This window comes from Macaca mulatta, chromosome 17, assembly GCF_049350105.2.
Source record: "Macaca mulatta isolate MMU2019108-1 chromosome 17, T2T-MMU8v2.0, whole genome shotgun sequence".
NCBI lineage: Eukaryota > Metazoa > Chordata > Mammalia > Primates > Cercopithecidae > Macaca > Macaca mulatta.
Genome location: NC_133422.1, coordinates 8,063,535 through 8,088,967, shown reverse-complemented (window position 1 = coordinate 8,088,967; position 25,433 = coordinate 8,063,535). Strand labels below are relative to the sequence as shown.

General features: G+C 43.5%; 2 protein-coding genes across 5 annotated transcripts in view; one reads left to right on the top strand and one right to left on the bottom strand.

Annotated features, from left to right (window-relative positions):
• Positions 1-859: 859 nt before the first annotated feature.
• Positions 860-2,756, bottom strand: LOC114675696 (uncharacterized). Of its 2 annotated transcripts, none has more exons than XR_013407817.1 (2): positions 2,057-2,756; positions 860-1,260 (listed from the first exon to the last, which is right to left on the bottom strand). XR_013407817.1 is itself a non-coding variant. In XM_077974142.1 (2 exons), the coding sequence occupies exons 1-2, from the start codon at positions 1,834-1,836 to the stop codon at positions 1,081-1,083; spliced, it is 531 nt and encodes a 176-aa protein (XP_077830268.1). In that variant the 5' UTR covers positions 1,837-1,889; the 3' UTR covers positions 860-1,080. The 2 variants fall into 2 exon arrangements, 1 of the variants encoding a protein (XP_077830268.1); XM_077974142.1 differs by lacking the exon at positions 2,057-2,756 and adding an exon at positions 1,486-1,889.
• The window catches only part of FLT3 (fms related receptor tyrosine kinase 3), a 96,553-nt gene continuing 72,863 nt past the window's right edge, over positions 1,744-25,433 (top strand). For all 3 annotated transcript variants that reach the window (XM_077974138.1, XM_077974139.1, XM_077974137.1), the window contains exon 1: positions 1,744-1,877. In XM_077974138.1, the coding sequence (XP_077830264.1) occupies positions 1,835-1,877 (43 nt within the window). In that variant the 5' untranslated portion in view covers positions 1,744-1,834. The remainder of the gene's footprint in view (positions 1,878-25,433) is intronic.

Below are 25,433 nucleotides of genomic sequence, written 5' to 3'. Positions count from 1 at the left end.
CAGCTCACTGCAGCCTCTGCCTCCTGGGTTCCAGAGATTCTCCTGCCTCAACCTCCCAGGTAGCTGGGATTACAGGCATGCACCACTATGCCTGGCTAATTGTTGTATTTTTGTAGAGATGGGGTTTCACCATGTTGGCTAGGCTGATCTTGAACTGCTGACCTCAGGTGATCTGCCCCCTTCGGCCTCCCAAAGTGCTAGGATTACAGGCAGGAACCACCGCACCGGGCCTTAGCTATTTTTAAGTGTACAGTTTAGTAGCGTTAAGTACATTCACATTGTTGAGCAACCAGTCTCCAGAACTCTGTTCATCTTGCAAAACTGAAACTCTGTATCCAATAAACACTGGCTCCCCATTTCCCCCTGCCCCCAGCCCATGGTAACCACCATTCTACTTTCTGTCTTTATGAATTCGTAATGGGATACAGCATTGTATGTTTCGGGACTAGCTTATTTCACTTAGCATAATGTCGTCAAGATTCATCCATATTTTAGCATGTATCAGAATTTCCCTCCTTTTTGAAGCTGGAAAATAGTCGTATGTATATACTGCATTTTTGTTCATCATTCATCTGTTGTGGACATGGGTTGCTTCTACCTTTTGGCTACTGTGAATAATGCTGCTTTAAACATGGGTGTACAGACATCTCTTCAAAACCCTGCTTTCAATTCTTTTGGCTACATGACCAGAAATGGAATTGCTGGACCATATTTTTTTTTAATTTTTCGAGAAACCTCTATAGTGTTTCCTATAGTGGCTGCACCACAGTAGACACTTCTAAAGTTTCGGCCATGTCCTGGGGGAAAGAATTATTGTACTGTAAACAACATCTAAGGAAAATAACTGTATGGCCAAGAGTAAACAATTTTCATGCTTTATTAGAAAATGATTAAAATAATTAAGAGCATGGAATTCCTAGAATTGGGAGAGACGTTATAAACCATTTGGTCTACCCCTTTCCTTTACGATGAGTAAACAGGTTTGTGGAGGTCAAACGGCCAGTTAAGTAAGGGAAGAACCAGAATTGGCATCCAGAGCTTTCCAATCTTCAACTTATTGCAGGAAAATAATAATAATTTTCAACTCGAAAAATTATGCGAAGAAGAAGAACCATTGAGCGGATGATTCGCAACATCCTCTGGGATGTATTTTCTGTGTGTTTTGTTTTCAGGGGTGTTTGTTAACCTCCCTATGCCTTGGTTGACATTGAAACCCCGCCTGTTTTTCTTGCTCCCGCCGCTGACTGGGTCCTGGGCATCCTAGGAGATGGAGGGAGAGACAAAGGAAATCAGTCCACAATTAAGATCCAGGGGGAATGGAATGAGACCCCATGCTCGCCTGTGCGCTGGCCGGAGTCGCCAGCGTGCCGCGCGGATTCAGCGCCCTTCTCAGGGCCTCAAAGATCCCAGAGCGCTAGAAGGGTGGTTTGTGGCTCCCTGCAGTCCCCACGCCCCGGATCCAAACGACAGAGTTCGGGGACTCACAGGGGCAGCAAGGAGGCAGAGCCGCGGAGCCCGTGCAACTTCTCCAGCGGGACCGCGCCCAATCTTCCCCGCCGCAGTCGGGGAGCCCCGGGGGCCGCCAAGCGCAGGCTGCGGACCGCGGCGGGCACGTGGGCTCGGCTGCAGCGCTGCGCCAGGCACCGGCTGCTCGGCTCGGCCCCTGCCTCTGGGGAGAGGGTTCCTCCCCCCTTCCACTTTGCACCAGTCCGAGGGAATTTGCGGTCGGTGACGCGCATCCTTAAGAGAGCCACCTGCAGCGCGGGGCGCGCCGCTCCAGGCGGCATCGCAGGGCTGGGCCGGCGCGGCCTGGGGACCCCGGGCTCCGGAGGCCATGCCGGCGTTGGCGCGCGGCGGCGGCCGGCTGCCGCTGCTCGGTAAGGCCCCGCTAGCCCGCTCGCAGCCCCTCGCGGCCCCTCAGCCCCCACCCCGCACTGTGGACCCGGGCGCGCGCCTCCTCCGGCCCAGCCGCCTCGCTCCTCCCCGCGCTCGCTCCTTCCATTGCCTCCCGCGCCCCTCCCCTCTTTCGCGCCCTCCGGACTCGCCCACTACTTGCCCGCGGCCCCGGCTTTTCCCACCCCGCGTCCTCTTCCCTCTTCTCCGACGTCTCTCCTCTGGCCCGGTCCGCGGTCCCGAGTGGCGGCCCGGACTTTGCAGACGGCCTCCCCGAGGCGCTGCGCCAGGTCTGGGGCAGCTCGGCCCGCGCGCTCCGGTGCTGGGCCGTCAATGGGAGTCTGCGGCCGCGAGCTCTGCGCCAGGTGGCCAGGGACCTCTCCTGGACCGACCCCTGGATACTGTAGACTCCTGGGTGTCGTCGTTAACTCTTCTTTTGAGGTTTTGATTTATAGAGGGAACTCTGATGGAAAAATGCGTCCGGGTTCTCCCCTAGAGCGAGTCGTCCTCAATAACGATACACCCCAGCCCCGCCGAATTTTGGTTGGATCAGCGAATAGTTTACCTAGGAAATATTATGCAAACAGATTTATATATTAAAATACTAGCTGTCTGTTTCTTCTACGCTCTTCTTATCCTGGCATTAAACCCCAGTGGGGTTTTCAAGGACTCTGAGGACTCTCCCCAGAGAATCTGCTGGGTAGCATAGTTATTGGAAAAAAAAAAAAAAAAGCTTCCGATCGGTTCGTGTCAGCTTTCTATTTGGAAGGATGAGAGGACTGAATCGAATTTGGGTTGAAGGCGACAGAGTTCTGGGAGCCCGGGAGCTCTGGTCCCTGTCCTAGGTCTGCAACCTTGGGACTGACACTCACCTCCCCCGGCCTCCGCGTCCTCATCTGTGCAGTGAGGGAGTCCGTGCGTGTCCCCTGCAGCTCTGAAATGCTAAGACTTGAAGTCTGTGGTAAATAGAGAAAATACTTGCAATATAGAAGTGCAGGAATTATATCCAATAGCTTTTGCTACAAATAATTATGAAATATAGAAAGTAAAAAATGTAAATCAAGGGAAAAAAGTGGAAAAACAAACATTTTAAAATTTTAGTTCTTAAACATTGTAGTTTAGTTCTCAAACATTTATCTTTACTAGTTAGTAAATCTGTAATTTCAAATGTATAGTACAATGTGTTTTTCAGATTCCATTAATACAAAATGTTAGCTTTCTATTATGTATGATATTAAGTAGTAAGTGCATTTTTCAGAAGCATAATGGGCTTTCTAAAGGTATAAGCGTCAATACTTGCAACTATATTTAAGCTGTATTGAATTCTTTTATATTTAGGAAAGAATTCAGAAATTTCTATATCTCTCTCCAGATATTTCTAAATGAAGTATAATTGGCACACAGTAAATATGCACAAATATTGAGTACAATTTCATTAGTTTTCATATATGTGTGTGCCCAAATAACCACGATCAGACTGAAATATAAAGTAATTCTAGCTCCAACCTCTCTGTCAGTGCTCCCTCCCCAGGTAGCCTCTATTCTGACTTCTGATGCCATAGGTTACTTTTGCCTGTGTTTGAACTTCATGTGAAGCAAACCATCATCAGTGCTGTTTTATGTCCAGTTTCTTTTACTCAACATTATAATAATAAGATTCAACCTTGTTCTCTGTAGCAGTGTGTTTTGTTTTTTTTTTTTAATTGCCAGTACCATTTCATGGTATGAATAGATGTTATAATTTATTTTATCCATTCTGTTCTTGAAGCACATGGAAGTTGTTCCAATTTTGTGTAATTATGCATAGCACTGCTGTGAACATTGTTTTATGTATGGTGGACATAAACACCATATATAAAGGATTATGCCCACACGTAGAATTCCTGGATCATAGGGAAGGGATATGTTCAGTTTTGATAGATACTGTCAAACAGTTTTCCACAGTGGTTATACCAATTTCCACTCCCACTAGAGTGTATGGCAGTTCCAGTTCCTCACATTTTTGTCAACACTTGCTATTATGGATTTTCTTGAATAAAGAAAGATAAAGTGAGAAGCTTAAACATGAGACCTTTAAAATGGTTAATAGCCTTAAATTCCTTGAATTAGAACATGAGATCCCAATTTCCCTTATATTGTAAACACTACTTTTTTTTTTTTTGAGACTGAGTGTCGCTCTGTCACCCAGGCTGGAGTGCGGTGGTGTGATCTCAGCTCACTGCAACCTCCACCTCCCAGGTTCAAGCAATTCTCCTGCCTCAGCCTCCTGAGTAGCTGGGATTACAGGTGCGTGCCACCACACCCAGCTAATTTTTATATTTTTAGTAGAGACGAGGTTTCACCATGTTGGCCAGGCTCGTCTCGAACTGACCTCAAGCAATCCACCTGCCTCAGCCTCCCAAAGTTCTGGGATTACAGGTGTGAGCCACCATGCCTGGCCACGCCCGGTCTTTTATTTATCATTTATGAATAATGAAGAAGCTTTCCAAGTGGCATTTAAAGGAGAGGAACATGTTCCCAATGGGCTTTTCTGCATTATGTGCTGATATTGGACAGAGAGAAGTATTTCAATATTTTAAGAGCTGTGTACTACCTTTTTCATTAGTGTTAAAAAAAATTCGTATTCAAAGCCTTGAACTGCACATTTGAGTTGCCATCCTTTTCCCTTGTTGCTTATCTTCCTTTATTTGCCTTCTTGGAAACTCCTAGCCCAAGGGGGAATGATTCAGGAGAAAGTGGAGGGAAGGGACACTCAGCAAAGCTTGGTTTGGATTGAATGTGAGCCCAGACCTGCCGACCTGACATTAAGGTCCCCTCTGACTCTGAAAGTCTAGCTCTATTTTTTGCCATTATATAGGTGTAGATTGGATATTCATTTCTTTTTAGGTACTTCACGTCTATCTATAGTAAATTATCCTCTTAGGTTTAATTGTGAACTGCTTGCCTTACATTAAAAATGGATTAACTTTTTATAACTAAAAAGGCACTTTCAGTAACTCTTAGCTGTTGGTAAACATTTGTTATTGGATTCTCCTGTTGTTTAAACTGAAAAACAATCAGGCAATGAAATATTAAATGTGAAGGAGGAAAACTTACTTATATTCCAAGGGAAGACTTCGGATAAGAAAAATGAGGAGAAAACATGCATTAGGAAGAAAAAATCCATTTTTATTTAAGAAACTTTAATACCAATTTTTTTCTTCCTTCCTTCCTTCCCTCCTTCGTTCCCTCCCTCCCTCTCTCTTTCTTTCTCTCTTTCTTTTCTTTCCCTCCCTCCCTCCCTCCCTCCCTTCCTTCCTTCCTTCCTTCTTTCTTTCTTCAACCTCCTGGGCTCAAGCAAGCCTCCCACCTCAGCCTCCTGAGTACCTGGGACCACAGGCACGTGCCACCACACCTGGTTAATTTTTTGAAAAATTTGTTGGTAGAGATGAGATCTCACTGTATTGCTCAGGCTAATCTTGAACTCCTGGGCTCAAGTGATCCTCCCAAAGTGCTAGGATTACAGGTGTGAGCCACCATGCCTGACAGAATACCTATTTCTACTATTTCTTGCTGGGCACAAGGGGTACAAAGTTTAAAGAGATGGGGGTAGGGGAACTGGTGTATAAATCACCAATTTTATTCTATTTAAGAAATGCGTGGTCATTGCCTTTCCCCAGGAAAAGTATTTCAGTATGCTTTCTTTTAGTTAAACCTTCCGACACAGTTATTATGATGACTAAATATACATTAAAAATTGCATGAGTCTGGCCGGGCGCGATGGCTCATGCCTGTAATCCCAGCACTTTGGGAGGCTGAGGCGGGCAGATCACTTGAAGAGTTTGAGACCAGCCTGGCCAACATGGTGAAACCCTGTTTCTACTAAAAATACAAAAATTAGCCGGGCATAGTGGCGGACGCCTGTAATCCCAGCTGCTTGGGAGGCTGAAGCGGGAGAATCGCTTGAGCCCGGGAGGCAGAGGTTACAGTGAGCCAAGATCGCACCATTGCACTCTACCCTGGGTGACAGAGTGAGACTCCATCTCAAAACATAAATAAATAAATAATAAATAAATAATTGCGTGCGTCAATGAAGGAAGCTTTAGCCAGGTCAGAAAGGGGATCCCACTTTTTGCCCCCTTAAACTACTTTTTAAATTTTTTTTGAGACAAGACCTGTCTCTGTCACCCAGGCTGAAGTGCAGTGGTGTGGTCTCAGCTCACTGAAACCTCTGCCTTATGGGGTCAAGCAAGCCTCCCACCTCAACCTCCTGAGTCGTGGGACTACAAGCATGCACCACGACACCCCGCTAATATTTGTATTTTTGGTAGAGATGGGGTTTCACTGTGTTGCCTAGGCTGGTCTTGAACTCCTGAGCTCAAGCAATCCTCCTGCCTCAGCCTCCTCCCAAAGTGCTGGGATTACACATGTGAGCCAGTACGCCCAGCCTAAAACTACTTAAAAATGGAGATATAGTGCTGTCTTTAATGCTTATGGGAAAGAAAATGCTCTTCCATTTAAAGTAAAAGGAACAAACTGTTCTAAAGTTAAATATGGCCATCTTTTAGGTCTTGTGAAGAAGTATTTTTCCAAATTGTTCTTTAAACAAAGGTATCGACTACATTTTACTCCGGGAGGGTATTCCTGCTCATTTGAGAAGCCCACAAAATGCCTCGGCTTCGGCAACATATCCACGGTTCTTTGTGTTCCTCTCATCTCATCCTTGCATGACACTTGGCAAGCAGTGTGACGGTAACTAACCCCTATCATTCAAGTTCAAAATTACAATCTTGCTGCCTCCCCACATACCTACCAGATATTGCCTTAATCTTTGGGCAAAGATTTTGATTTGACAAAAAGCAAATAATCTCAAGAGTATTGTATTTTATCATTTTTCTTAACTTTGAAAGGGATCTTGTAGATAATAGGAATAAGAATTTGGAGAGGGGGCCGGGCAAGGTGGCTCATGCCTGTAATCCCAGCACTTTGGGAGGCCAAGGTGGGCAGATCACGAGGTAGAGAGATCAAGACCATCCTGGACAACATGGTAAAACCCTGTCTCTACTAAAAATACAAAAATCAGCTGGGCGTGGTGGTGCACGCCTGTAGTCCCAGCTACTCAGGAGGCTGAGGCAGGAGAATCGCTTGAACCTGGGAGGTGGAGGTTGCAGTGACCCGAGATCGTGCCACTGCACTCCAGCCTGGAGACACAGCGAGACTCCTTCTCAAAAAAAAAAAAAAAAAGAAAAGAATATGGAGAGGGGGAACTGAAGGGCTGGAAATTGGAAATTGGCTTAGCTTGGTCTTGCCACTGTGCTGTATCCTTTATTCCCTCTGAAATAGCAAATTCTTGTGAACCTCACAGTAGGTGGTTTGTCTGAGTAGAGCTTTTTGGTTTTTTGTTTTTTCTTAAATACCCAGACTGCTCACCTGCAAGCATTTTGGTTTTTATCAGGAGACTTTGTGATCTTAAGATGTTTTTCTATGATGCCCAGAAAAGCTGTATCCACTTCTCAGGTAGTCATAGTTATGGGGTCGAAGGTTTTTCTGTCTTTGGGGAATCTGCGAGTTTTATACCTAAGTGATTTAGTTATTCTTGGTTGATACTTTCTATGGCTGTATTATCAGTGGTTTTGAAGTAATGAAAGCTTTTGTAGAAGTCACTACTGGTTACTAATTTGACTCACGCAATTCTGTTCTATTAGTACCAACACATGTGAAGGAAATTTTAAAATAAGATAAAGTAGGCAGAGTGCAGTGGTTCACACCTGTATCCCCAGCATTTTGGGAGGCCTAGGCGGGAGGATCACTGGAGCCCAGGAGTTCAAGACCAGCCTGGGCAATACAGCGAGACCTGGTCTCTACAAAAAAATTAAAAAATTAACTGAGCGTAGAGGCACATGCTTGTAGCCTCAGCTACTCAGGAGGCTGAGACAAGAGGATAGCTTGAGCCCAGGAATTTGAGGCTGCAGTGAGCTATGACCATGCCACTGTACTCTAACCTAGGTGGCAGAGCAAGATGCTATCTCTAAAAAAAAGAAAAAAGAAAGGAAAAAAATATATAAAGTGCACACAGTGTTCTTTTGTGGCCACAGAAATTGCATAAGATCCTAAAAGAGGAACCATGTTTTTTTTTGGGTTAAACAGTAAAAATATATATATTTTTTCTGCTGGCATTATAAGGTCAATTGGTAGCCAAGAATCTTTCATAGAATTATTTACAGTCTATGCTAAAGCAGGCTTTAGTGTATAAGATAGTCACTGAATTCAGTCTTCAAATATTTTGTTATTTGATTTATGCTTTTCCTAATGTTTGACATTATGTTCTTGGACGTAATGCCCGTAGATATATTAGGACTAACAACACATTTAGGAAACGTGCTGTTTTCTGTGGCAGGGAATGTCTCTGCACTTAAGTTCCTCATTTGTAAAAAGGAGATAAGCAGTATCTTACTCCTTCATCAGATAATACTTGTAAAGCACAGCTGCACTCTTTGTTAGGCACGTGTTTTGCAGAAAGAAATATATGAAGTCTGAAGAAATTAGGATTTGGAGTCACAAGATTTGCCTCCTTCTCTCCCTCCCTCCCTTCTTTTTTAATTCCCTCCCTCTTTCCCACCCTTCCTCCTTCCACAGATGTTTTTGAGCTCTGTCTATGTCTAGGACCTGTGTTAAATGCTACACAGTACTGTTTCCTGCCCTCAAAGTATAATGTTCGGGATGTCCGTGGCAGCAGGTCAGACATATAGAAAGAAATTTGCAGTGGAGTTTTAGAAATATGCACCGTGGCTGAACCTCTAACCCAGACTGAGAAAGTAAAGCAAAGCTTCCAAGAGAAGGTGATGCCAGAGTCATACTGAAGAGAAGTAAGACTTGTCAGAGAAAGAAGAGGGTGAGGATGTTCCAGGTAAATAGGACAGCAAAGAAAAAGGTACAAAAGTAACAAATATGTCACAGATGGTAAACTATAATTTCATTCCGAGTTGTTGTGACACAATGTATAAGGTCACCAGGATTAGAGTAACTATCGTTTATAAAGTTGTAATTCAGCAAATTATTTAAAGATTTCTAATGAATAGCTTTAAAAAAAGAAAATTTAGGGTTGCCTGAGCATAACGTGTGCTGTGTAAGGGATACTTTGGTGATGTGTTAAGTGGTTGGACTTTACCATGTAGACCAAGAGTCTCTGGATGGTTGGTCTGACGTGGTGGTCCATGCCTATAGTCCCAGCTACATGGAAGGCTCGCTTGAGCCCAAGAGTTCAAGGCCAGCCTGGCCAACATAGCAAGATCCCATCTCTAATTTAAAAAAAAAAAAAAAGAGGCCAGGTGTGGTGGCTCACACCTGTAATCCCCGCACTTTGGGAAGCCAAGGTGAGTGGATCACTTGAGCCCAGGAGTTTGAGCCCAGCCTGGGCAACATGGCAAAACCCCATTTCTACCAAAAAATATGAAAAAAGTTAGCCAGATGTGCTGACACGTGTCTGTAGTCCAGCTACTAGGGAGGCTGAGGCGAGAGAATTGGTTGAGTCTGGGATGTGGAGGTTGTAGCGAGCTGAGATCACACCACTGCACTCTAGCCTGGGTGACAGAGTGAGACCCTGTCTCAAAAAAAAAAAAAAAAAGTAGTCTCCAGATGGATTTTAGGGGGTTTGTTATATCTTCCCTCTGTGTGTGTATGTGTGTGAGTATGCTTTTTTTTTTTTTTTTTTTTTTTTTGGAGAGTGAGTTAATTGCTACCTTCAGATTTTCAAAGGAGTCTGTGACTCAAGAAAGAGGAATCACTGCTGTTGGTTCTGGAGGGCTTTAAGCAGAGTGTGACATGCTCTGATTTGTATTTTAGAAAGACAATTCTGGTGTCTGTGTGGAGGATGAATATGGGGCCAACAGGACTATGGCAGGGAAGTTGTTGGCAGTAGTCCAGGCCAGAGATGACAACGAGGGCTTGAATTAGGGCAATGGGGATAGAGATGTGGAGCTGAGAATTGCTTTGAGAATTATCAAGTAGTCAAAATGTTAGCTGAGCATGGTGATGTGCACCTGCAAGCTCAGCCACTCTGGAGACTGAGGCAGGAGGAGCGCTTGAGCCCAGGAGGTTGAGGCTACAGTTAGCTATGATCCTGCCACTGCACTCCAGCCTGGGTGGTAGAGCGAGACCCTATCTAAAAATAAAAGTCAAAATGTAAGGGTTGGCAATTGCCTGGGTAATGGGAAATGAGGGAGAGGAAGGAGTCAAAAATGGCTTCTGGGTTTCTGGATTCTGTGACACTGGAGGTTTTACTACTGAGGAGGATGGGGGGAGACAGAGGAGAGAGGGAGGTAGGAAGAGGTGGGGCTTAGGGAGGAGAAAGGTGAGTTAAATTTCCCTTTGAGTTTAAGGTTCCTTGGTGGGGGCTACCCAGATACATAGTTAAAGACACAGAAGGTATAAATTAGAAACTTGTGAGCAGATATATATTTTTTTATTTTATTTTTATTTTTTGAGATGCAGTCTCGCTCTGTTGCCCAGGTTGGAGTGCAACGGTGCGATCTCGGCTCACTGCAACCTCTGCCTCCCGGGTTCAAGTGATTCTCCTGCCTCAGCCTCCCGAGTAGCTGGGACCACAGGCGTGCTCCACCACTCCTGGCTAATTTTTGTATTTTTGGTAAAGACAGAGTTTCACCATGTTGGCCAGGCTGGTTTTGAACTCCTGACATCAAGCAATCCACCTGCCTCAGCCTCCCAAAGTGCTAGGATTACAGGCGTGAGTTACCACGCCTGGCCTATTTTTTATTTTTATAGAGATGAGGTCTTGCTGTGTTTCCCAGGCTGGTCTTGAACACCTGAGCTCAAGCGATCCTCCCACCTTGGCTTCCCAAAGTGTTGAGATTACAGGCGTTAGCCCCTGCACCCAGCCTCACGAGCAGATAGACAGTAGTTAAAATTACAAGAATTTATAGAGAAAGAACATTGAATGAATGAATTCAGAGAATGAAACCTTAGAGTTACCCATTCTACTGCCCTCATTTACCACAGGAAGAAAATGGGGCCCAAAGAGGATAAATGAGTTGCTCAAATTCAGTTTTCAAAGCTGGTAACTTTCCGAAGAGGGACTTGGAACATTGGTCTCCAACTCTTTGCCCCACAGAAGACAGCTTGAAATTGAAGTGTCTTGACATTCTCTGGTTTGTTTCATAATGTGAAAATCCACAACTCTTTGAAGTTTTAGATTATTGTCAACTTTTTGTTTTTTACTTACCCCCACCCCCATCCCAGTACTGTCCGTTCAAAGTGTACCACTCTGAGAGCTCTGTTTCAATTCCAGAGTTGTTCTGACTGCTCAGAATGTGTTTGGAACTGGATTCTGGGAATTTCCATTACGGTTTTAGAATGAATTTTTGGAAAGAACCTTAATATTGATGGTGGCAAATTTCCTTTGGCTTTTTTTTTTTTTTTTTTTTTTTTGAGGAGAGTGGGTGGGGGAACAGGTCTCACTCTGTCACCCAGGCTGGAGTGCAGTGGCATGATCTTGGCTCACTGCAGGCTCCACTTCCTGGACTTCAGTGATCCTCCCACCTCAGCCTCCTGAGTAATTGAGACCACAGGTGTGCACCACCACACCAGGCTAATTTTTGTATTTTTGGTAGAGGTGGGGCTTGGCCATGTTAGCCAGTCTGGTCTCGAACTCCTGAGCTCAAGTGATCCTCCTGCCTCGGCCTCCCAAAGTGCTGGGATTACAAGTGTGAGCCACTGCGCCTGGCCAGCTTTTTAAAAAGTCAGGTTTATTGAGGTACAATTTTCATACAGTAAATTTCATCCTCTTTAATATGCAGTTCTATGAGTTTCAGAAACAAATATAGTCATGGAACTGCCACCACTATCAAGACATAGACATTTCCATTCCCCTTAAAAGTTCTGTCATGGCAGTGTGCAGCGGCTCACGCCTGTAATCCCAACACTTTGGGAGGCTGAGGCAGGCGGATCACGAGGTCAGGAGTTCAAGACCAGCTTGGCCATCATGGTGAAACCCTGTCTCTACTAAAAATACAAAAAATTAGCTGGGCATGGTGGTGTGCGCCTGTAATCCCAGCTACTTGGGAGGCTAAGGCAAGAGAATCATTTGAATCTGGGAGGTGGAGGTTGCAGTGAGCTGAGATTGTGCCACCGCACTTCAGCCTGGGTGACACAGAGAGACTCCATCTAAAAAAAAAAAAAAAAAAGTTTCCTCAGGGCAGGGTGCAGTGGCTCAAGTCTGTAATCCCAGCATTTTGGGAGGCTGAGGTGGGCAGATTATTTGAAGTCAGGAGTTTGAGACCAGCCTGGCCAATGTGGTGAAACCTCATCTCTACTAAAAAAAAAAAAAAAAAACAAAACTTAGCCCAGCATGGTGGCAGGCGCCTTTAATCCCAGTTACTCGGGAGGCTGAGGCAGGAGAATTGCTTGAACGCTGGAGGCAGAGGTTGCAATGAGCGGAGATCACGCCCCTGTACTCCAGCCTGGGTGACACAGTAAGACTCTATCTCAAAAAAAAAAAAAAAAATTCCTCATGCTCTTTTGTTGTCAACCCTGATCCCTACAGCAAGCCCCCCACAACCAGTACTCTCTTTCCTGTTTTCATCATTTTCCCCTTTGTAGAATGTCATGTAAGTGGAATCTTATGATATGTGGCCTTTGAGTGTGTTTATTTCACATAGCAGAATTATCAGATTTATCTGATCAGATGAGTGTTACGTATATCAGTTATTTTTTCTTTCTGGTGCTGAGTAGTATCCTATTGTATGGATAGGCCTCAGTTTGTTATTCATTAACCAGCGACTAGTCATTTGTTTGCTTCCAGTTTTTGGCAATGATGAATAAAACAGCTATAAATATTTGAATACAGGTGTTTTTGGTAAGCATAGGTTTTCATTTCTTTTGGGTAAATACCTCAGAGTGGTATTGTATGGCTGCACTGGATGCTAAGTGAATGTTTAACTTCATGAGAAACTGCCAAACTGTTTTTCAAAGTGATTGTACCATTTGTCATTTACCCCAACAATGTGTGAGAATTGCATTTGCTCAAGGTCATCGTCAGCATGTGGTATTGTCAGTTTTTTGGTTTGGGTTTTTAACCATTCTAATAGCGGTGTAGCAATGTGTTACTGTGGCTTAAATTTGCATTTCCCTAATGACTAATGATGTTAAGCATCTTTTCATGTGTTTAATTGTCATCCTATGTTTTGTTTGGTGAAGTGTCTCCCAAAATCTTTTGCCCATTTTAAAAATTGGAGTGTTTGTTTTATTATTATTGGGTTTTAAGGGTTCTTTGTGTATTATGGATACAAGTCCTTTTTCACATGTGTATCATCAAAATATTTTCTCCAGTCTGTGGCTTGTCTTTTCATTTTTTTTTTTTTTTTTTTGAGTCGGAGTCTCGCTGTGTCGCCCAGGCTGGAGTGCAGTGGCCGGATCTCAGCTCACTGCAAGCTCTGCCTCCCGGGTTTTTATGCCATTCTCCTGCCTCAGCCTCCCGAGTAGCCGGGACTACAGGCGCCCGCCACCTCGCCCGGCTAGTTTTTTGTATTTTTTAGTAGAGACGGGGTTTCACCGTGTTAGCCAGGATGGTCTCGAACTCCTGACCTCGTGATCCGCCCGTCTCAGCCTCCCAAAGTGCTGGGATTACAGGCTTGAGCCACCGCGCCCGGCGTCTTTTCATTTTTTAAGAATGTTTTCTGGGCTGAGAACGCTGGCTCATACCTGTAATCCCAGCACTTTGGGAGGCCAAGGCAGGCGGATCACCAGGTCAGGAGTTTGAGACCAGCCTGGCCAATATAGTGAAACTCCGTCTCTACTAAAATACAAAAAATTAGCTGGGTGTGGTGGCGGGTGCCTGTAATCCCAGCTATTCGGGAGGCTGAGGCAGGCGAATCGCTTGAATTCGGGAGGTGGAGGTTGCAGTGAGCCAAGACCACACCATTGTATGCCAGCCCAGGCGACAGTGTTAGACTGTCTCAAAAAAAAAAAAAAAAAAAAAAAGGCTTTCTGATGGCTCACACCTGTAATCCCAGCACTTTGGGAGGCTGAGGCAGGTGGATTACCTGAGGTCAGGAGTTCAACACCAGCCTGGCCAACATGGCAAAACCCTGTCTCTACTAAAAATATGAAAATTAGCCAGGCATGGTGGTGTGTACCTGTAATTCCAGCTACTTGGGAGGCTGAGGCGTGAGAATTGCCTGAACCTGGGAGGCGGAGGTTGCAGTGAGCTGAGATTGTGCCACTGCACTCCAACGTGGGCAACTGAGTGAGACTCTGTCTCAAAAAAATAAATAAATAAATAAAATAATGTTTTTTGAGGAGCAAACGTTTTTCGTTTTGGTGAAGTCCACAAGTGGAAAAAAATTAACTCTAAACTGAGCACTGCTCTGATCCCACCTAACCCAGCTTAAATGCAAGACATGAAAGAACAGAGTGCTCACCATAAATTTAATTGCATCCCAGAAAAAAGTTCAAGAATATTTAACAGAAGACAAAAACATCTGGCACCAGGTAAAATTCACAATGTCTGACACCCAGTTATAAATTTACTAGACAAACAAAGAACAAGAAAAATTTAACTTAAGGAGAAAAATCAGTCACCCAAAAGGGACCCAGAAATGACATCAAATGTGGAATTAGTGGGCAAGAAAATTAAAACGGTTATTATAACAATATTACATATATTTCTGAATGAGGAAAGATTGTACATGTTAAGAAGAGACATAGTAAATATAACAAATTACCCAAATTGAACGTCTAAGGATGAAAACTCAGTTACACTGGAGAGGATTAGTGACAGATTAAACATTGTAGGAGAAAAGATTAGTGGACTTGGAGGCATAGCAACAGAAAATATCTAAAATGAACAGAGCAAAAAAGACCAAATAACATGAACAGAGAATTAGGGAGGTACAGAACTTTAGGTGGTCAGATATACATGTAATTAGAGTTCCTAAAGGAGAGAATGGGGGAAGGAAGATGACAGTAAAGACATTTCAAAAATAATGGAGGAAAATTCTCAAACCAGATAAAAATGATATACCTATGGGTTCAGGAAGCCCAGTGAAACTTAAGCACATGACTCATGAAAACTACAAAAGGCTCATTATCATCAAATTGGTTAAAGCCAGAGACTAAAAGAAAATCTTAAAAGCATCCAGAGAAAAAAGATACATTCATTTGGCAGACTTCTTGTCATGAACTATGTAAGTCAAAAGACAGTGAAGAAACATTGCAACATCTTTAAAGAACTGAAGGATGCTTTGGGAGTCTGAGGCAGGAGGATTGCTTGAAGCCAGGAGTTCAAGACCAGCCTGGGCAACATAGCAATCCACTGTCTCTACAAAAAATAAAAGAATTAGCCAGGCATGATGGTATGTCCTTGTTGTCAAAGCTACTTCAGAGGCTGAGGTGGAAGGATTGTTAGAGCCCAGGAGTTCAAGGCTGCAGTGAGCTATGATCATGCTACTGCACTTCAACCTGGACAACAGAGCAAAACTAATAATATACATGTGTGGTTCTATATCCAAAAAAAAAAACACAAAAAACCATCTTTCAAAAATGAAGAGAAACAAATAGTCTTTCAGATGTACAAAAACTGAAAGAAACAATCACTCCAGACTGGCATAATAGGAACTTTTTTTTTATTTTTTATTTTTTTGAGACAGAGTCTTGCTCTGTCGCCCAGGTTGGAGTGCAATGGCACAATCTTGGCTCACTGCAAGCTCCGCCCCCCGGTTTCTCACCATTCTCCTGCCAAACTACAGGTGCCCAACACCATGCCCAGCTAATTTTTCGTATTTTTAGTAGAGACAGGGTTTCACAGTGTTAGCCAGGATGGTCTCAATCTCCTGACCTTGTGATCCACCTGCCTCGGCCTCCCAAAGTGCTGGGATTACAGGTGTGAGCCACCATGCCTGGCCTAATAGGAACTGTTAAAGAAAGTTCTTCAGACAGCTGGGCATGGTAGTTCATGCCTGCAATCCTAGCACTTTGGGAGGCCAAGGTGGGCGAATCCCTTGATGTCAGGAGTTCAAGACCAGCCTGGCCAGCATGGTGGAACTCCATCTCTACTAAAAATACAAAAATTAGCTGGGTTTGATCGTGCAAGCTTGTAATCCCAGCTACTTGGGAGGCTGAGGCAGGACTATTGCTTGAACCTGGGAGACGTAGGTCGAAGTGAGCAGAGATTTCACCACTACACTCTAGTGTGAGTGACAGAGCAAACTCCATTTCAAGCACACACACATACACGTTCTTCAGACAGATGGAAAATAATACAAAATAAAAATCTGGATTTACACAAAGGAATAAAAAATAGTGGGAATGGAAACTATTGAGTAAGTATAGCCTTTTTTTCTTATTGTTTAAATCTCTTTAAAAGACAATTGACTGTTTAAAGCAATAATAATAATAATATCTTGTGGGGTTTATAAATTATGTAGAAGTATAGTGTATGTCAGCAATACCTCAAAGCCTGAAAGAAATGAAATGGAAATATGCCAGCGTAAGGTTCTAGTATTAGATATAAAGTCATATAACATCACTTAAAGGTAGGCTGTGTTATGGTAAACATGTAATACTATGAACCTTAAACCGACTACCAAAACAAAATAAAGCATTATAGCTAATAATCCACAAAAGGAAATAAAGTGGAATCATTTTTTAAAAAGCTCAGTTATTCCCCAAGGAGGCAGAAAAAAGAGAAGAAGGGAATAAAAAACAGATGGGACAAATGGAAAACAAAGAACAATATAGTGGATTTAAATCTAATCATGTGAATACTTTCTGTAAATTAAAATGATCTAAATATCATGATTAAAAGGCAGAAGTTTCAGATTTGGCTAAAGAAAAGTAAGACCCAGCTCTATGCATCATAAATGAAACCAGTCCTGGATATGTTTTTATAATGTAATTTTTTATTTAAAGAAAGGGTCTTGCCATGTTACCTAGACTGGTCTCAAACTCCTGGGCTCAAGTGATCTGCCCACACTGGCCTCCCAAGGTGCTGGGTTTACAGGTGTGAGCCACCATGCCCAGCCCTAGTCCTGAATATGAAGACACAAATAGGTTAAAAGTGAATGGATGGGGGGAAAAATCCCATTTTAGCACTAATCAAAAGAGAGCCAGAGAGGTAATAATATTAGGCAAAGTACATTTCAGAGAAAGGAATATTGCTAGGAACAAAGAGAGCCATTTCATAATGCTATAAGGCTTGATTCATCAAAAGGGCATAAAAATCCTAAACGTATGCACCTAATAACAGAACTTGAAAATACATGGGTCAAAATCTGATTGAACTGCAAGGAGAAATAAACAAATACACAATTATATTCAAAGTGTACGACACTCCTTCTCCTTCAATAATTGATTGAACAAGGACAAATAAATAAGTAGGAGATAGAAGACTTGAACAAGCAACTTGACCACATCACGTTTATGGAACATTCCACCTAACAATAATCACAATAGTCAAATACACATCTTTTTTCTTTTCTTTTTTTTGAGATGGAGTCTCGCTCTGTTGCCCAGGCTGGAGTGCAGTGGCACAATCTTGGCTCACTACAACTTCTGCCTCCTGGGCTCAAGCGATTCTTCTGCCTCAGCCTCCCGAGTAGCTGGGACTATAGGCGTGTGCCACCACACCCAGCTAATTTATGTATTTTTAGTAGAAACAGGGTTTCACCATGTTGGCCAGGCTGGTCTCGAACTCCTGATCTCAGATGATCAGCCCGCCTCGGCCTCCCAAAGTGAGGTGTCACAGGCGTGAGCCACCGCTCTGGCTTGCACATCTTTTCAAGTGCACACTTACCAAGGTAGAGCATATTCTGAAGCATGAAACAAATGTCGGTAAATTTTAAAAGATTCAAGACATACAAGACATACATTAAAAGATTCAAAGTATATCTTCTGACTACAATGGCATTAAATTAAAATTTCAGCCTGGGCAACATGGCAAAACCCCATCTCTACAAAAAATAGAAAAAATAATTAGCCAGGTTGGTGGCATTTGCCTGTACTCCCAGCTACACAGGAGGCTGAAGTAGGAGGATCACCTGAGCCCAGGGAAGTTAAGGCTGCAGTGCACCATGATCACACTGCAGTCCACCCTGGGTGACGAGTGAAACTCAAAACAAAAAACAACAAAATTAATACTGCAGGACATTTTTGTAAAAAAATAAAAAATTAATCCATTAAAATTAATAACAGAGAGAGGCCAGTACAGTAGCTTGCGCCTGTAATCCCAGCATTTTTGGAGGCTGAGGTGGCAAGATCACTTGAGGTCAGGAGTTTGAGACCAGCCTGGGTAACATAGCAAGACCTCGTCTCCCAAAAAATAAAAAAAAATTAGCGAGATGTGGTGGCCTATGTCTGTAGTCCTTACTAGTTGGGAGGCTGATGTGGGATGATCATTTGAGCCCAAGAGTCATCCCAGCTACTCAGGACATGAGATTTGGAGGGACCAGGGGCAAAATTATATGGTTTGACTGTGTCCCCACCCAAATCTCAACCTGAATTGCATCTCCCAGAATTCCCACGTATTGTGGGAAGGACCCGTGGGAAGGACCCAAGGGGAGGTAATTGAATCATAGGTGCCGGACTTTCCCATGCTATTCTTGTGATAGTGAATAAGTCTCATGAGATTTGATGGGAATAAATCTCCTGAGGCACCAGAATTGCTTGAACCCAGGAGGTGGAGATTGCAGTTGGTGGAGATCTCCTCCATGAGATCTGATGGGTTTATCAGGGGATTCCGCTTTTGCTGCTTCCTCATTTTTCTCTTGTAGCCACCATGTAAGAAGTGCCTTTCGCCTCCTGCCAGGATTCTGAGGCCTCCCCAGCCAAGTGGAGCTGTAAATCCAATTAAACTGCTTTTTCTTCCCAGTCTTGGGTATATTTTTATCAGCAGCGTGAAAACGGACTAATATATGAAGCTTCCTGAGTTCCTCACCAGAAGCAGATGCTAGCATCATGCTTCTCACACACACTACGTAACTGTGAGCCAAATAAACCTCTTTTCTTTTCTTTTCTTTTCTTTTCTTTCTTTCTTTCTTTCTTTCTTTCTTTCTTTCTTTCTTTCTTTCTTTCTTTCTTTCTTTCTCTTTCTTTCTTTCTCTTTCTTTCTTTTTCTTTCTTTCTTTCTTTCTTTTCTCCTTCTTTCCCTCCCTTCCTTCCTCCTCCTTCTTCTCCCTTCCCTTCCTTTTTCTTTCTTTCTTTCCTTTTTCTTTCCCTCCCTTCCTTCCTCCTCCTTCTTCTCCCTTCCCTTCCTTTCCTTCCTCTTTCTTTCTTTCTTTTTCTTTCTTTCTTTTCTTTCTCTTTCTTTCCACCCTTCCTCCTTCCTTCTCTCTCTCTCTTTCTCTCTTTTCCTTCCTTTCTTCCTCCCCTCCCTACCTCCCTTCCCTCCCTCCCTCCCTCCCTCCCTTCCTCCCTTCCTTCTTTCCTTCCTTCCTTCCCTCCTTCCGTCCTCTCTCTGTCACCCAGAGACAGGGTCTCACTCTGTCATCCAAGCTGAAGTGCAGTGGCATGATCACAGCTCACTGCAGCCTTGACCTCCCTGGGTTGAGGTGATCCTCCTGCCTCAGCCTCCTGCATAGCTGGGACTACAGATACATGCTACCACACCTGGCTAATTGTGTATTTTTTGTAGAGACAGAGTTTCACTGTGTTGCCCAGGCTGGTCTTGAATTCCCAGGCTCAAGCAATCCTCCCACCTTGGCCTCCCAAAGTACTGAGATTACAGTCCTCACTCATGCTACAAACACTGCCTTCTCCCTCCCTTCTGGAGCAGGACAGCTTTTCTCCTCTTGCCTTTGGACATCAGACTCCAGGTTCTTTGGCTCTTGGACTCTGACACTTGCACCACCTGCCTTGCACCTGAGAGCCTGCCGCAGGCTCTCAGGCCTTTGGCCTTAGACTGGGGGTTGCATTGTTGGCTTCCTTGGTTTTGAGGCTTTTGGAGTTGGACTGAGACACGTTATTGGCTTTTCTCATTTTCTGACTTGCAGACAGCTTGTCCTGGAACTTTGCCTTTGTAATCACGTGAGCCAATTCTCTCTCAAAAATTCCCTTTCATATATAAATATATATCCTATTGGTTTTGTCCCTCTGGAGAAGGCTACTACAAGTGTATTGTGTAAAATGAAATAAAATAAACATCAGCATTTGATTATACTTTGCAATATGTTTTATCTTTTTGGGGCCATTGTAGGTACTTAATATTTGTTAATTGCATGGATGAATGAATAAATAAATGTCAAAGTGCTCATATTTTAAAAATATGAGCATTGTATATGAGAAAATTGCTAAGAAAGGCCAGGTGCAGTGGCTCACGCCTATAATCCCAGCACTTCAGGAAGCCGAGGCAGGCAGATCACTTGAGGTCAGGAGTTCAAGACTACACTAGCCTGGCCAACATGGTGAAACCTCACTTCTACTAAAAATACAAAAAATTAGCCAGGTGTGGTGGTGCATGCCTATAATCACAGCTACTTGGGAGGCTGAGGCAGGAGGATCACTGGAATCTGGGAGGTGGAGTTTGCAGTGAGCTGAGATGGTGCCACTGTACTCCAGCTTAGGTGACAGAGTCAGACTCTGTCTCAAAAAAAAAATTGGTAAGAGAGTAGATTTTAGAAATCTCAACATGAAAAAATAAGTACATGAAATGATGCATCCTTTTTTTTAAAAAAAAAAAAAAAAAAGACAGAACCTTGCTCTGTGGCCCAGGCTGGAGTGCAATGGCGCAATCTCGGGTCACTGCAACCTCCACCTCCCGGGTTGAAGCAATTCTTCTGCCTCAGCCTCCTGAGTAGCTGGGACTACAGGCATGCGCCACTTCACCCAGCTAATTTTTGTATTTTTAGTAGAGACAGGGTTTCACCATGTTGGCCAGGCTGGTCTTGAACTCCTGACCTCAAGTGATCCACCCACCTCGGCCTCCCAAAGTGCTGGGATTACAGGTGTGAGCCACCATGCCCACATGGCCTTGTGATGCATCTATTTTTTATTGATATGTAATATTTTACATATTTATGGGGTACATATGATATTTTGTGACATCCATAGAATGTGTAATGACCAACTCAAGAGTATTTGAGGTAATCATCACTTTGAATATTTATCATTTCTATGTGTTGAGAACATTTCAAGTCCTCTCTTCTAACTGCTTTGAAATATACATACCTTGTTGTTTACAAATGGCCAACAAATATATGAAAAAATGTTCAACATCACTAATCGTCAGGGAAATACAAATCAAAACCACAATGATGTATATGTTAATTAGTTTGATTTAATCATTCCACAATGTATACATATATTAAAACATCACATTATACTCTGTGAGTATATATTTTTGTCAATTATAAAATACTCAATAATTTTTAAAATGAGCAATCCCTTTAAAAAAAGATTAGGTGTGGGCAAAAGATGTGAACAGACATACCGCCAAAGAAGTTATGGAATGTAATAGCATCATCTAAATGGATGTTCAGTGTTCATTAGTCAGGAGGAAAATGCAAATTAAAACCACAATGAGGGCTGGGCGCAGTGGCCCACACCCGTAATCCCAGCACTTGAGGAGCCCAAGGTGGGCAGATGACTCAAGCCTCGGAGTTTGAGACCAGCCTGGGCAAAAAATACAAAAATTACAAAAATACAAAAATTAGCCAGGTATGGTGGTGCACACTGGTTGTCCCAGCTACTTGGGAAGCTAAGGTGGGAGGATGGCTTGAGCCCAGGAGGTCAAAGCTGCAGACAGCTGTGATCACGCCACTCTACTCCAACCTGAGTGACAGAGTGAGACCCTGTCTCAAAAAATAAAAAATAAAAATAAATAAAAACACAATGAGATACAACGCACTTATTAGAAAGGCCAAAATTTTAAAGTCTCATCATACCAAATGTTAGCAAGGATGTGATGCAACTGGAATTCCGTACACTGCGAGTGGGAACATAAAGCTCTAACCTCTTTGGAAAACAACTGGACGCTTTCTTAAAAAGTTACAAATAGGCCGGGCGCGGTGGCTCAAGCCTGTAATCCCAGCACTTTGGGAGGCCGAGACGGGCGGATCACGAGGTCAGGAGATCGAGACCATCCTGGCTGACACGGTGAAACCCCGTCTTTACTAAAAAAATACAAAAAACTAGCCGGGCGAGGTGGCGGGCGCCTGTAATCCCAGCTACTCGGGAGGCTGAGGCAGGAGAATGGCGGGAACCCGGGAGGCGGAGCTTGCAGTGAGCTGAGATCCGGCCACTGCACTCCAGCCTGGGCGGCAGAGCAAGACTCCATCTCAAAAAAAAAAAAAAAAAAAAAAGTTACAAATATAGGCAGGGCGCGGTGGCTCAAGCCTGTAATCCCAGCACTTTGGGAGGCCGAGACGGGCGGATCATGAGGTCAGGAGATTGAGACCATCCTGGCTAACACGGTGAAACCCCGTCTCTACTAAAAAAATACAAAAAACTAGCTGGGCGAGGTGGCGGCGCCTGTAGTCCTAGGTACTCGGGAGGCTGAGGCAGGAGAATGGCGTGAACCCGGGAGGCGAAGCTTGCAGTGAGCTGAGATCCGGCCACTGCACTCCAGCCTGGGCGACAGAGCAAGACTCTGTCTCAAAAAAAAAAAAAAAAAAAAAAAAAGTTACAAATACACCGACCCTATAACCTAGGCCTTCAATTCCTTAGTATTTAGCCAAGAGAAATGAAAGTGTATATCCATATTAAGACTTTTATATAAATAGCAGCTTTATTAGTAAGAGCAAAAGTGGAAACAGCCCAAATGTGTGTCCACAGATGAATAGATGAAAACAAATTGTGTTATATATCTATATAACAAATGACTACTCGGTAATTAAAAGGAATGAACTACTGATATCTACTACAGTATGGACAAATATCAAAAAAATGCAGAGTGAAAGAAGCCCGACCACCCACCCTATAAAAAAACAGTTCATACTGTGATTCCATTTGTGTGAAATTTTAGAAAATTCAAACTGTAGTGACAGAAAATAGATCAGAGGTGGCTTGGGTGTGGGGGATGGGGTTGGTAGGAGGGCATGATATCAAAGCTTCATAAGGAAACTTTCGGGAGTGATAGGTCACTTTACTATCTTTAAAAAAATATTTTTTCTTGGGTTTAGAGGCAGGGTCTGTCTCTTTTGTCCAGACTGGAGTGCAGAGGCTTGATCATAGCTCACTGCAGCTTCAAACTCCTGGCCTCAATCTATCCTCCCACTTCAGCCTCCCAAGTAGCTGAGACTACAGGCTCGTGCCACCACAATTTTTGTAGAGATGGGGTTTCACTCTGTCTCTCAGCTTGGTCTCTAAGTCCTGGTCTCAAGTGATCCTCCCACCTTGGCCTCCCAAAGTGTTGGGATTTCAGGTGTGAGCACTATGCCCAGCCTTAAATTCACTATTTTGATTGTGGTGTTGGTTTTGTAGATATGTATGAATTTACTAAATTGTATACTTTTAATGTGTACAATTTATTGTAAGTTAATTATACTTATAAAATATTTTAAAATTATTATTTTTTTTAAGACTAGGGAGAAAACATTACAAAGTGGAGCAGGAAAAGTTCTTACTTTCTGAGACTGTCTCAGATTTTAAGGTTACAAAGATGGCTGAACACATATATTACCTCCTGTCGCTATCTATGGACCACTCAAGTGACAGTAAAAAATGCTTTTTTTTTTTCTAGAGATGATGTCTCACTCTGTCACCCAGGGGCTGAAGTGCAATGGTGCAATCACATCTTACTGCAGCCTCCACATTCCATGCCTGAGTGATCCTCTCCCACCTCAGCCTTTTGAGTAGCTGGGCTGGGACTATAGGCACACACCACTATGCCCAGTTAATTAAAAAAATTTTTTAGAGACATGATTTTACTGGGTTGCCCAGGCTGGTCTCAAACTCCTGGCCTCAAGCAATCCATCCACCTCAGCCTCCCAAAGTGCTGGGATTACAGACATGAGCCACTATGCCCAGCCAAAAAATGCTTTTAAAGAGATAAGCATGTTTGTTAAGAGAATAGATCTTGGCCAGGTGCAGTGGTTCACGCCTGTAATCCCAGCACTTTGGGAGGCCAAGGCAGCTGAATCACTTGAGGCCAGGAGCTTGAGACTAGCCTGGGCAACATGGTGAACGCAGTCTCTACTAAAAACACAAAAAGTAGCTGGGCACGATGGCGCACACCGGTAATCCCAGCTATTTGGGAGGCTGAGGCAGGAGAATCACTTGAACCCTGGAGGCAGAGGTTGCAGTCAGCTGTGATCGCACCACTGCACTCCAGCCTCAGCAACAGATAAAGACTCTGTCTCAATTTAAAAAAAAAGACAGAGAGTAGATCTTAAATGTTTTCATCACAAAAAAAGAAAAAGATAAAGATAAGTATACGAGCTGACGGATAGGTTAGTTAGCTTGATTGGGGTGTTCATTTCACAATGTGTGTATGTATATGTATATATACTTATATGTGTATATATACTTAAATACATAAAGAGAAGCCCATATATATGTATATATATTAATATACACATATACATACACACACATTATATAGAAATACACATATATTTCAATATATATATCAAAATTACATGATGTACACTGTGAACATATGATGTACACTGCAATTTTTATTGCCAATTATACCTAATACCCCCAAAGAAACAAAGATATAAACATATAAAGACAAAGAGGAGACCGGGCATGGTGGCTAACACCTGTAATCCCAGCACTTTGAGAGGTCAAGGTGGGCGGATCACGAGGTCAGGAGATTGAGACCAGGATGAAACCCCATCTCTACTAAAAATACAAAAAAAGGGAGGCCGAGGCGGGCGGATCACAAGGTCAGGAGATCGAGACCACAGTGAAACCCCGTCTCTACTAAAAATACAAAAAATTAGCCGGGCGCGGTGGCAGGCGCCTGTAGTCCTAGCTACTCAGGAGGCTGAGGCAGGAGAATGGCGTGAACCCAGGAGGCGGAGCTTGCAGTGAGCCGAGATCGCGCCACTGCACTCCAGCCTGGGCGACAGAGCGAGACTCCGTCTCAAAAAAAAAAAAAAAAAAAAAAAAAATTAGCTGAGTGCAGTGGCAGACACCTGTAGTCCCAGCTACTCGAGAGGCTGAGGCAGGAGAATGGTGTGAACCCGGGAGGTGGAGCTTGCAGTGAGCTGAGGTCTCACCACTGCACTATGGCCTGGGCAACAGAGCGAGACTCTGTCTAAAAAAAAAAAAAAAAAGTCCAAAAATGATAAATAAATAAAAGACAAAGAGGATGGAGAAGGAGAAAGTAAAACTTTGAGAGCTTTAAAGCAGATAAAGCTGGGTGCAGTGGCTCACACTATCAACCAACAACTTGGGAGGCCAAGGCAGGAGGATCACTTGAGTCCAGGAGTTTGAAGTCAGTGTGTGCAACATAGCAAGATCCTGTCTCTTAAAAAAAAAAAAAATTAAAAAGAAGAAGCGGATGATGAAAGCTGAATTATAGCTGTGGGTTGAGAAAGCTGAGAAGCAGCCTGCTTTTCATTGCAGGACCCCGCAATAGTGTAACTTGCCGAGACCAGCTCACAGGA